The sequence below is a fragment of the Poecilia mexicana genome, unplaced genomic scaffold (genome assembly GCF_051168715.1).
Source record: "Poecilia mexicana isolate PSO_F unplaced genomic scaffold, ASM5116871v1 scaffold_15, whole genome shotgun sequence".
Taxonomy (NCBI): Eukaryota; Metazoa; Chordata; class Actinopteri; order Cyprinodontiformes; family Poeciliidae; genus Poecilia; species Poecilia mexicana.
In genome coordinates, this window is record NW_028263384.1 from 27,862,955 (window position 1) to 27,875,690 (window position 12,736).

General features: G+C 39.4%; 1 protein-coding gene across 3 annotated transcripts in view; it reads right to left on the bottom strand.

Annotated features, from left to right (window-relative positions):
• The window catches only part of ttc7a (tetratricopeptide repeat domain 7A), a 47,972-nt gene that overhangs the window by 21,183 nt on the left and 14,053 nt on the right, over positions 1 to 12,736 (bottom strand). For all 3 annotated transcript variants that reach the window (XM_088013171.1, XM_088013172.1, XM_088013174.1), the window contains 6 exons: positions 10,049 to 10,132; positions 8,673 to 8,777; positions 5,680 to 5,797; positions 5,511 to 5,568; positions 5,260 to 5,332; positions 4,288 to 4,448 (listed from right to left, as the gene is read on the bottom strand). In XM_088013171.1, the coding sequence (XP_087869297.1) occupies positions 4,288 to 4,448; positions 5,260 to 5,332; positions 5,511 to 5,568; positions 5,680 to 5,797; positions 8,673 to 8,777; positions 10,049 to 10,132 (599 nt within the window). The remainder of the gene's footprint in view (positions 1 to 4,287; positions 4,449 to 5,259; positions 5,333 to 5,510; positions 5,569 to 5,679; positions 5,798 to 8,672; positions 8,778 to 10,048; positions 10,133 to 12,736) is intronic.

Consider the following 12,736-nt stretch of genomic DNA (forward strand, 5'->3'; position numbering starts at 1 on the left):
TTCTTGTTAGCACTGGGAGAAGGAAGAGGAGACACATTTCTCACAGATTATCAGGAAACCGCTACAAAAGCAGGAAGTGGACTACAACGCAAGGCATTCTGGGAAATTACAACCAAGACAAACGCGCTAGTCTAACGCTAGCGAGAGAAATGGTTCATGGTCTTTTACCAAAGACAAAAGATAAATCCTACAACTGTGAAAAAAAGACGCCACTCAGTTTTTGTTTCTTTTCATGAGGAAGGAACTTGCACTCAGTGTCTTCAGAAGTTTTTGTGTCGCCAAGTTCAGTGGTTCTTGGCGCAGCGCCACCACAGGCGAGGAGGGGAACACGTTTTTCAATTTGTGTGGATCATTTGACACAATGTGGTGTGAAAGCAAACCACAGCAGCTGAAAATGTAACAGACGTTGGAATTTGGGCTCCAATCGAACCGAATCTACTGAACTATCAGGTGTGGAAACTCCCTGACCTTAACTGAGCCTCTGTTCAGGTTTTAAGCAGTTTTATTCTGGGATCGTCTTGTATTTCACACCCTTTTCCCATCGACTCTGATCGTGTTTCCCGTCTGTGCTGAAGAAAACCATTCCCACAGCATAATGGTATCACCACCATGTTTCACAGTGTATTCAGGGTGAGTATTACGTCTTCTCAATATATTTCTCCCTGACCTTCTGCTGGGATCCTTGGTATTTACAGAACAGATGCTTTTACACTGAGATTAAGCAATGAACCGGTATTATAGCACTAACCGTGTCACTGACTTATGAAACTAAAATGATGAGGAGAAAAACAAATAGTTTTCTACAGCAGATGTTACTTATTTACATGTTAGAGCCACATTGTCAAAAATTTAAATGTCTTATCTGCATCTACTTGACAATAATGTGCACTTTGTGCTGGTCTATCCCCAGTAAAATACATTGCATGATATGACTAAGAAACAAAACACTCTGTTAAATATTTGTGGAAATCTTCAGGAACGGTAATTCTGCTGCTCCTGCAGGTGTGCAGGTTATAACCTGTCAGATAATGACGGTTGGTATATTTTTTGTTAAACATATACCAATATATATGTCTGGTTTACATTTATAGATATACTGCAATAAAAAAAGATTAAACGTATTTGATTGAACATCCCTTGTGTGAAAAGACAGCGGCCATTTTGGTCGACTCTTCTCCCTTCAATCCTTCTCTATAAATCAAAGTAAATTTCCTCTCTGCACTGATGCCAAGTTTGAACTTCAACAAATTGTCCTTCATACATCTAATTGTAAATGCAATGAGCTGACTGGTGATTTGCATTAAGCAGCTGAGCTGTTAAACTCACAGTAGTCTCGGACCAAATCAAGATCATGACTATATTAATAAAACTCGTTATTAAACAGTTAAATGTCAATATAGCTGTCTGCATTAACAAATACGTCTTAAAATTAAATAATATTGAACATGCTTCACGTTGTTCGTCCCTCCAGGATTTTACGATTGTTGTTTGGGAATTTTTTGCAATCAAAATCACTGATTTTGAAATATTTGCAAGGAATTTTGAGATATTTGCACTGAAGTACGACGTTACGCATATTGATCACAAAAAAGACATCCAATAAAGCTGAGGCAGCAGTGTTGTAAAAGTTAGAAATACTGCCTCCTACAGGAGAGAGTTGGCATCACATAAACAGTTTTTGCAATAAACTTGCAGGTATCCATGAAAAATGCTGTGATCTGTTGACTTTAATGTGAATTTCCACAGAATCACAGAAAACTGGAGGGACTGGTTGACCTAATTTAGCTTTAGCATGTGGAGTCTAGAGGGCCAGATAAACAGCTACGGCGGGCCACATTTGGCCCCCGGGCCTTCAGTTTGATGAATGTGATCTAAAGAGTTTATGGTGTCAAACCCTGATGCAGCAGAAAAGATAAGGCATATCTTGTCTTCTTTATGATTTTTGTTCTAAATTTCATGTTTTTTTTTTAAATTTAGGTTAATTTATGACCTTAAAAGTGAAGCAAGTCATGAAATGAAACATTTCAAGTCAGACATCGACTACGGACTCAGTTATGTCACTGTCCCTGCTTCCCTCTGACTCAACATCTTTTATTTTTTGCAGAACCGTAACAACGGGTTGACGCGACAACCGCTGCCTGCTCTACCAGCGTGACCTCACGGTTACCGGGGCAATGGGGGATTCCTGGCGCAGCGAGCGACATGATTGGCCGAGCCCGGCAAAGAGCTCTTAAATGGGTCAAAGCAGTCAAGTGTCTCCACCGAGGAGGTGTAAAATGTGTGTGTGCGTGTCTCCGAGTGTGTGACTGTGCATCCAGGCAGACTGGGAACAGACTTCATCATCTGACTGTACATGCAGCGAAAAGGATCGGCCTGTGCGGTTATAAAAGCGCCCACCCACTCCCTTCCTCTCCGACGCTTCCTGTCAGGCTCTGATGTCCTTCGTTATTTCATCAATTTTCTTGTTTTTCTGCTCCCTCCACCAATCTCTCTCCCACTTGCATGTTTGACAATCACCCATCTGTTTGTGCTGGGGCCGCGGAGGACAACACTGACCCCAAATGGCTGCGATACGAAACGCTTCTCAGCGCTCTGAAAGCACATCAGAGGAATGATGCAACATGCTGCCATATTAGTGTGAAAGAATCGGCCTTGGCAGGTTTTATTGCACACGTCCATCCTCAGGTAATGAGCACATTCCTGGTGTTATTGCAGCTCTGCGATACACCAGAGAGACAGATACTGTAATAATGCTGCAAAATTTACAACATTTATTGAGAAACGTCTTCAGATTTTGTCATTATTTTACTTATGAAATCAGTTATAGTTGCAAATGTTGCAATAAACTAACACATACACAAGGTAGGTGCATGTACGGCTGAAACGATTAATCGGATTAATCGATTATTCAAATAATCATCTAATTTAGTGATTGATTAATCGCTAACTGGAGTATAAAGACTCAAATTTAATTTCCTGACAAAACTGTACAAAAATATATACATTTTACATTTAAGATAAAAATTAAATTCTTTGTCTATTAATATGTTCTACCCAGAACTCCTCTATTGACTTAAACACAAAATATAAACTAAAACGACAAAATAACAGCAAATAAACAATTAAGAAATGATTACGACAGAAAATACATAATGATGTTACAAAAGTAGCTCACAGCAAAACCAAATCGTGGCCAGTTCTCTGAAGTTTCTGTTGTGAGGAACATTTTCCACAGAATATCTGTGTTTAAGCTGGTAAATTTAAAATAATCACTGGATTTCGTCAGATTTCAACCGTATTTTACTTTTACACAAAACCTTTTTAGACTTTAATTAGCCTGACACAATTAATCGTGATGAATCGATTAATCATCAACTAATTTAGTAACCGATTAATTGTTAACTGGAATATAAACTCATAAAAAGGCAGTTTGCTGAAAGAATAACATACTCAGCAGAAATTAATCAAAATGTTTTATGTTCTACCCAGAACTCCTCCAGTTTCATAGTTTTAGCTTCACCTAGTTCAAATTCTGTAAAAATATGTTCTATTAAGTCACCTTTTGCTATCTAGCTATTAATCAATTTATCCAAAAATATGTCAACAGATCAGCCGTAAACTGTGTTGATGTAAAGTTGAGCAGAAAGGCCTTAGTTTTCACATGTTGATGTCAGAACTAGTTATTCACCTGCAGATGCATCCTTTGCTACAAATGATCAACCGTATGCTAAAGGAATGCTACGTTATTGGATTTTAAACAAAAAAAAATTGATTTTCTTATTGTAAAAAGGAACTGAATTGCTTATTTGTATTTTTTAAAATGTATTATTTCTAATATTGTATGAAAAAGACTTGAGTGATTAAATGAACAATCTGCAGAATGTGGCCTTTTTTTGTCTGGTTAACTGATTAATTGTCAATATTACTAAAATAATCGATGCCTGCAATGCACGGCGACACGTCCCTCTGAAGTGGCTGTAGGATTGTTGCCAGAGCTGCAGCGGTGAAAGGGTGAGGGTGCATGAGGGGCATCGGTGCTGCAATGCAGGCTTCCCACTCTGGCACGTCTAAATAAGGCGTCGAGACGGCGCCTGTGTTTGTGCGCTTGGTTTCCACCATAGTGCAGCCAAGACACCCAATCCCCACAGCCAGCGCTCTGTCAGGACAGGCCCTCCCTGCGCCGCACTCTGGAGCTGCTTTCTGTCACAAACACTCGTAAAAACAACAAAAAATGTTCTTCTCTGCGGTTTTCTTTCTGTTTGATGTGTGATTGGGTGTTTGCTTTACTTGAAGTTGTCCGGATGCTGGCTGAGGGCCAGGGTGAGGGTTTCCAGGGCGTGACGGTGATGTTTCTGGGAGCTCAGCAGCAGGGTCAGCAGGTGGAGGGACGGCAGGTCATCGGCACGCAGAGACAAAGCCGTTTGTAGCGGCTCCATGGCTGCAGACACCTGGAAAAGCAAAACGGTTTTCAGGTAAAACTTCAGACTCTGTAGCTGCTTTTCTGCTACAAATGCAAATCTTTGTTGATATTTTACTAATGTTGAAAAAACAAAATTTGCAATTGCAGTGTTTTAATTAAATAAGAAATTAAAGTTACGTGTGGATAAGCTTGTTTAAAAAAATGAAAAGAAACCATCAACCTCCTGACACTTCCTGTCTTCTTTGTGGTTTTCACCAGTAGTAACATCCACTTGTTGATTGTGTGACGTGCGATAAGAAGACAAGTATTTCCTTTGCAGTTTTGCAAAATATCCAATTTTGATATGATTGAAAAACAACCTCATCTTGGCGGCAAAACTTTTTATTGAAACTTTCAATTAGCTCAGTTTTATGGTCAACAGAAACGCAGCTATTAGCAGCGTCTCCATTGTATAATTGCTCAATTTGACATTTTGAAAATAAATGTGCTTAATGGAATCACAACAATTTAAAACAAAATTCCTGTTTGTTGGTAAAAATTGTAAAACTGCAATAGAAAGTTTTTTTCTGCATCACACGATCGACAAGCGGATGTTACTACTGGCAGAGACGTTGAAGGAGACAACAGGAAGTGGTAGAAAGATGATGGCACTGAATATTTTTAATGACTTATTGAGGAACAAACTTTTTCACACATCATTTAATTCTGTTTCTTATTTAATGGAAACTTCACAATTCCATAATTGTGTTTTTTCGGCATTAATGGAGTGTTGACAAAGTTTTGCACACATTTGTAATGAAAATGCAACAATGTGACATTGCTTAAAGGCTTGCTTGTACCTGGCGTACGAGGGCCAGCTGGAGAGCCAGGTACATGGAAATCTGAGCGTCCAGTGGGTCTAATGAATTGGCTCTGTGGAGGAAAGGCAGAGTTTTTATGTTCTACAAACACCTGAACATCAGCTCCTGAACTCACCCAGGTTTCATAAACCATACTGAACTTGCTTTAATTTATGGCAATTCATTGATTTATTGCTTATTATGACAGGAAGTGACAAATAAATAAAGGAATGAAAACAAGTAACACATACTTGTTTAATGCCTGCAAGGCTTTTTTGTTTAACTCATTCCGATCAGCTGACAGAGTGGCTGAAGACGAAAAATAAAAACAAATCGAGTCACTCAAAAGGTTAGAATCTCCAAATTCAAACATCCATCCGTACAGATTCACAGGCATCTGAGGACCAGGTGAGACTTTACCCTCAGAGGCCTGCAGGCTGAAGCTGAGGCCCAGCGCCAGGTACGCCCTGGGGAGGAACTCCCTGGCCTCCTCTCCCATCGACGCCACGCGCTTCGACAGGTTCTCCGCCTCCTTGAACTTCACATGAACACACAGAAACCTTCGATGCATGGACTTTTTAAGTATTTTGTATCCGATTAATTGATTATTCAGGCGATTAATCGGATACAAATATTGCCACATAAGAAAATGCAAATGAATAATTAAAATCCCTTTTTAAATAAGAAAATCTATATTATGTTGGCTAAAACGTGACAAAAGCATTATTTTATTTAATCCTTGATGACTTGTGGCAAAAGATGCATCTGCAGCTAAAAAAATCCTAAAAACAGGTGAAAAGCTCAGGTCTTTAAATATATCATATGGCGGATATGATTTATCCGCTTATTTTTGAAATGATCAAGGTTTTCTCAAGTTTTGTGATTGGATGATTGATTTTATTTCCACATAGAAGGACAATAATATTTTATCGCATCACATTAGCTTTAGGTTTAATTCCAAGTTGTCATTTCCTCAGCCTGTCGATAAATGGTAATATTGTTGTTTTGAGACCATTTTCATCCTCAAAGATCAATAAGCTTTGATTCTAATGAACATTTAACAGTGGAAGTGGAAGATTATATCCAAAATAAATAAAACAATAGAAACAAATAAAATTAATTATGAAGTCTCTGTAAATAAAATTGCTCTTGCTAGTTGAGACTAAACACCAGACTAATCACAGTAACTTCTGTTATAATTTGGCATCCAGGTAAATTTCCTACCATGACAGGCCTAGCGGTGCATGCAATTCAATTCATGCAACACATTTTAAATCGCTTGGAATCACCTTGGGTACAAAAGGTACGACACAAATAAAGTTCCTCCGCTGTGCAGCAAATGGTGCTGCAGCAGGGAATGAAGTATTGATGGGCTGGGCCTGCTGGGAGTTTAGTGTGGGGACAGTCTGAACAGATTCAGCTGAAGGACAGCGCAGAGTTTGTTGAAGGACACACACACACACACTCGCCCACACACAGGCAGCAGCAGCAGACTGCAGGCGAGGGAGAAAGTGTGCCACATGGTGTGAGAGCTGCGCCTGGTGGCGGACAGGCAGGTGGGGAAGGTGGGTGTAAGGGGGTAACGCTAATGTCGCGCTCCCCTTCATCCTTTTTCATCTCCGTTTCTCTGAATCAAGCATTTTACTGCACAGCCTGTCCGCAAACATCTTAGGAAGATTACGCCGTTGTTGTTTTTTCTCTCTTGACTGATGTGAAGATCTGCAGCGCTGCTCTTCAGGAATTTAGAAAAGCAGCTTTGCTTGCAGATCATCAGTCCCGCCGCAGATATCATGGAGCTGTAGAGAAACCTCAGCGATGTTCAGAAAGCTCCATGTGGGCTGGCTTAAGGAGCATAATGTCGCTGGACAGATTACAGCCCAGACTGTCCGGTGGAGCTGACGGTGGAGAGCGGTGGCCCATTTCTGTAATGCCGCGCTGCACTATGGCCATAGTGTCCCATTGTGATTAAAACTGTAAGCTCCTTAGTGTCTCTGGCCTGCCATGATCTCCAGCCACCAACAGATGCGCTGTCTCCATTCGCCTGTTGGTTCCTCTGCTCTAATCTGGCCTCACTTTCTCTTCCCGACTCATTTCATCTCTGCATCCATTGATCCCACTCTTTATTGATGGCTGAGGTTTTTTTAGGGAGAAAAGAGAGGAAGCGAACCGAACATATGAACTTTTCTGCTCTGGATGAAAAATAAAACATGGCAGAAAACCTCTGACCAATCACACACATGTCACACAAAGCTGCGCCCAAATGGTCAATGGTAGACGTAACTTCAGATGAATTATGTGTGAGTCTTCACTGATGATACAATAAATTATGCTGGATGATAAACTGACCCAGAAATTATTGCAATAAACGATAACATTGTGGTTTGGAGACCATTTTCAACTAATATAAACATAATCCAAGAACACATTCTCAGAGATTAATGGGATACAAAAATTATCACATTCTGCAGATTTTTTATTTAACCTTTTAAGCCTTTTAATGTAATATTAGAAATATATAGGAAAATGCAAATAAACAATTCAATTCCCTTTTTAAATAAAAAAGAATCAATATTTTGTTGCCTAAAATGCAATAGCAACATTCCTTTAGTGAAAGCTTGATCATTTGTAGCAAAGCAGGGTTTATATATATATATATATATATATATATATATATATATATATATATATATTAAAAGCCTGGCGGGCCACCAGGCTTCACTTGTCGCCCCACCAGGCTGGGAATCGTTTATTTATTTTAATGTAGCAGTGACAGCAAAAAGGGTTAAGATAGGTTTATGTATAATAAAACATCAGCAATCTTTAGCCGATCATTATCAATTTAAAAAAGATAACATTTGATTCCACATACAAAACCTGCAGAAATACCAGTTTTATTTAAAGCACGGTTATATTTCCTTTGTTGTTGATGTTTTATGTTAACTGTTTTTTTAACATAAAAACACAGAAGGGCAACTGGTGGACTTCTTTAGCACCAGGCTTAGCTCGTTTTCTGGGGGAAACCCTGCAAAGGATGCATCAAAAGTAACTTACAAGTAACTTTTCAGCAAGATACAGGAGCTTGTTGCAAGTCAATAATTCCTTGAAATTGGGAAAGAAGTGCCACTTCCATTGGCAGATTATTTCACTTATAATAAGACCATAAATCAAATAGTCAGTGGAACTAGGACTTTTTCATCAATATTAAGAATTTACTTACTTAAAACAAGCTCCTATATCTTGCTGAAAAGTTACTTATAGGTTAGTTTTGTTTTATTTCAGGTGAACTAAGATATTTGCAGTAGAAACCAGACCAGAGAAACTTGGTAAGATTTTGTGTTTTTGCAGTGAATCTCAGTGCTTTCTGAACGCTTTTCATTTCAGGTGTTAACATGCAGGTGTTTGGATGCATTCACCCAGTGCAGTTGACCGATGCAGATCTTAGCAGCCAGCATGGGCAGCGAGGGGTCGTCTGGTCTCATCCTGGCGCATTCTTTCAACACAGACACAGCGCCGACCCACTGCGAATCACACACACCAGAACGAATGACGAACTGTGAGCATTAAACACACATCAACTGTCCTAACACAGCCCTAATAGACCCTTTTAGACACACAGTCACTTAATACATGTAGGTCGATCATTAATGGACCAAACACACACAGCAGGGCAAGCCCGGGATAAAAGCGGATCTGACGACACCGAGGCGGCCCCCCACTCCTTTTAGGGGGCAGACTATTTCTAGAGATCCCCATTGATCAGAGGTGTCGCTTTATCGCACAGCAAGGATCAATTTTTCTGCTGCACAAAAACAAACCAACACACACACACACACACACACACACACACACACACACACACACACACACACACACACACAGAGACAGACACGAGACAAGGCAACTGGAGTTATCCTACTAACAGCACCACAATGGTTCATATTGCATTCACACTGCAAAAACACAAAATCTTACCAAGTATTTCTGGTCTAGTTTCGAGTCCAACTATCTTGCTACACTTGAAATAAGACAAAACTGACTTAAAAGTACATTTACAGCAAGAAATAGAGGCTTGTTTTAAGTAAATAAATCCTTAAGATAGATTAATACTAGAGCTTGTACTTTTTCATTATTATTAAGGAATTATTTACTTACAAGCCTCTATTTCTTACTAAAAAGTTAGTTTTGTCTTATTTCAAGTGAAGTAAGATAAATGCTATAGAAACTTAACCAAAAATACTTGGTAAGATTTTGTGTTTTTACAGTGTTTGCTACATCAACTAACTCACATTTTGGTTATTTAAATCGTTAAAATAGCCGAGCATTAACCTGCTGGGTAACAAGCAATTAACTCACAAATAACGTTTCAGCAGCATATAGGAGCTCAACTTGTTTTAAGCTTTTTTAATTAGTTATTAACACCTAATACTGTCTATGTACTGAGATTATTTCACATATAAACAGACATTTTCCAATGTTATTAGAGAAATAATCTGCCAATAAAACTAGGACTTTTTCATCAATGTTAAGACTTACTTACTTAAAACAAACTCCTATATCTTGCTAAAAAAGTTACTTATAAGTTAGTTGGTCTTGTTTCAAGTTTACTAAAATGTTTTAAACTGGACCAAAGAAATACTTGGTAAGATTTAGTGTTTTTGCAGTGCATGCAGTATAAAATGTCCACTAAGCTATTCGCTGCACGTGCAGGACATGATGGTTGGACGGTGGGTGAGGAGGCGAATGTCTCCTCTGGTGCAGAGTGTTGATGTATAAGGAGAAATGAGCTCACCTTTCCGGCCGCCATGAGTGACAGGCCCAGCTGGTGCCAAAGGTGGAACTCGTCGTATGAAAACTTCATGGCTCGCTCCAGACACTGCGAGCAAACACACAGACAGGCTGCAGCTTTCACAACGCAGGATGCTCAGGGACTTTAAAAGCACAAATAAAAGTTTACTCTTTTCCTTTCAGAGAAACTTTTTTTAACTCCTTTGAATGACTGAGCATACTGTACTGTTTGGTAACTGAGATCAATTTGCTGAATGGTTGATTTATTTTGCAAACGACATCTGTTGGAAATTGGCACTATGGAGATAAATTACCGTATTTTTCGGACTATAAGCCGCTACTTTTCCCACACACTTTGAACCTTGTGGCTTGTAGTCCGGTGCAACTTTTTCTTCAACCACCAGGGGGCGCTTTAGCAAGAAGTGAATCATTGGAAGTCAAAATTGGAAAGAAAAGAAGAAAGCGCTAATTTTCATTTCTTTTCCAAAGAATTTGTAGGTGCGGCTTATAGTGAGGTGCGCTGTATAGTCTGGAAAATATGGTAAACTGAATTAGCTAAAGCAAAAGTCCCACATAAACATTATTACTTAAGTAAAAGTAAATAAGTACATACTCTTAAAAATACTTTACGTAATGAAAGTGAAAGAAATATTTTACTGGAACTATCACTTTTTTATCAAAGTTAAGGAATTGACTTAAATTAAGCTCTATATACTGATGAAAAGTTACTTGTAAATTATTTTTTTCTTATTTGAAGTGTAATAACATCTTTGCACTAAAAGCTAAACACAAAATACTTGGTCAGATTGTGTGTTTTTGCAGTGCAGGAAGCACAAATCTATAACAGTTGGAAGCTTTGACACCAAATGAAGCCCTAGGCGAAAATTCAACCTGTAAGACTCTTCCGGCATCACCTACCACCTTGCCTCTACCCCAGCCAATCAGGACGCACCACCTCTCTACCTCGGTCCAATCACCTGGCAAGAGCTCCTTCAAAAGGCGAAGCAACCACAGATCCTCCCCCTTCAGTCGTGCTTCAACCCACCTCCTCCCCGTTTCCACCACCAGTCTCCCAGATGCCTCCAGGTCCCCTGAAGACTCCTCTCTCCAGCTCCGCTCCACCACCAGTGACCGGGCCTGGGGGAAGACCTACCTGAGCTTCGTTCGAGCCGATCATTCAAACTCGCCGCGATTCTCAGCACGCACGTCTTCCGCCGGCGTCCGAGCGCCGAATTCTCTGTCCAATAAAATTGTCTAACTGCTGTTTCTCTCTCTGTGTGAGTCTCTACAGACTGAATTTACATTACGTCATACACAGTACCTTCAAAGTGTACGAAAGAAAGTAATTTAGTGTGTGAAATTATGATTTCTTAAAGTAAATTTATTGAATGTGATCCCTGATGTCTTCAACAGGGATGTCCAAAATGTACATATGTGATGTACAATGGCTGCTGGAAAAGACAAGTTGCTGACTTGTCATTTAGAAACCACTTGCTGCATTATTGTTGGTTGTGCAGGGGGCTCCACTTCTGCTTTTCAAAGATGGTATGGTTGTATAATTGTGCATCTGTTTGCAGCCATTTTCACCTGTGAGTGTAAATGTTGAGTTGGGGGGCGTGGCCAGCAGCAGCTTATTTAGATTTAAAGTGACAGAGCCCTAAAACAGATGACCAGACTAAAATCTCTTTATCTAAGAATGATTTAGTGCAAAGAATGTAATGAAGATGTTTTATATCACCCATAGTTCATCCTAACCTGCTCAAGGAAGTGCAATAGTTCACCTTTAAGTTTAGAACAAATGCATTAGAAATGTATTTAACTGCAGTAACAAAGTATTTGTACTTCTCTGCATCCCACCTCTGATCAGAGAACATTCCTTTCAGAGGTTTTGACTACGTCATGTCCTTCCTGAAGTAAATTAGCTTGAAAGTGCTTGTCAGTCAGCGCTCAGCGCCCACTCTGTGCTGCTTCACTGCACAATGATGTGATTGACATGTGTGGGGTTTCGCTCAGTCAGAGGTTGTCAGTCAAGCAGGAAATGAGGTCCGCCTGATGTTATGATTAAATATTATGCTCTAAATGGAAAAGACATGAGCCCTCCCCCCCTCCCCCACCTAATTCTGGTATCCATTTACAGTGTGGGGTACATGCTCGCCCCAATCCAGGTTTTCACACTGCAAAAATCACAAAACGGTCTAGTTCTGGTGCAAATATCTAAATAAGACAAAACTAACTTACAAGTAACTTGTCAGCAAGAAACAGAGGCTTGTTTAGAGTCAGTAATTGCTTAATATTAATGAAAAAGTTCTGCATCCCCTGGCAGATTATTTCACTAAAGACTTTTCCCCGTGAAATAATCTCCCAACGAAACCAATATCTAAGTATTATAAACATAAAACAAGCTCCTATGTCATAAGGTTTGTATTATTTCAACTGAACTAAGATGTTTGCACTAGAAAGGAGACAAAATAGTTGGGTTATTTGACATTTAAACTCCATTTGGGATAAAGAAAGTATTTTTTTAATTTAATTGGATTCTTCTGGGTGCGCTGCTCTGGTCAGGATTGGAAAGAGAGTCTGGTTTTCTTAAACTTTTAATTACAGTCCATTCATTTTCAGTAGGGTTCAGCGTAAAACCATTTTAAAAGCTCATTATTAGCCCAATTTATCCCGTCTAAAACCAGTTTTTATG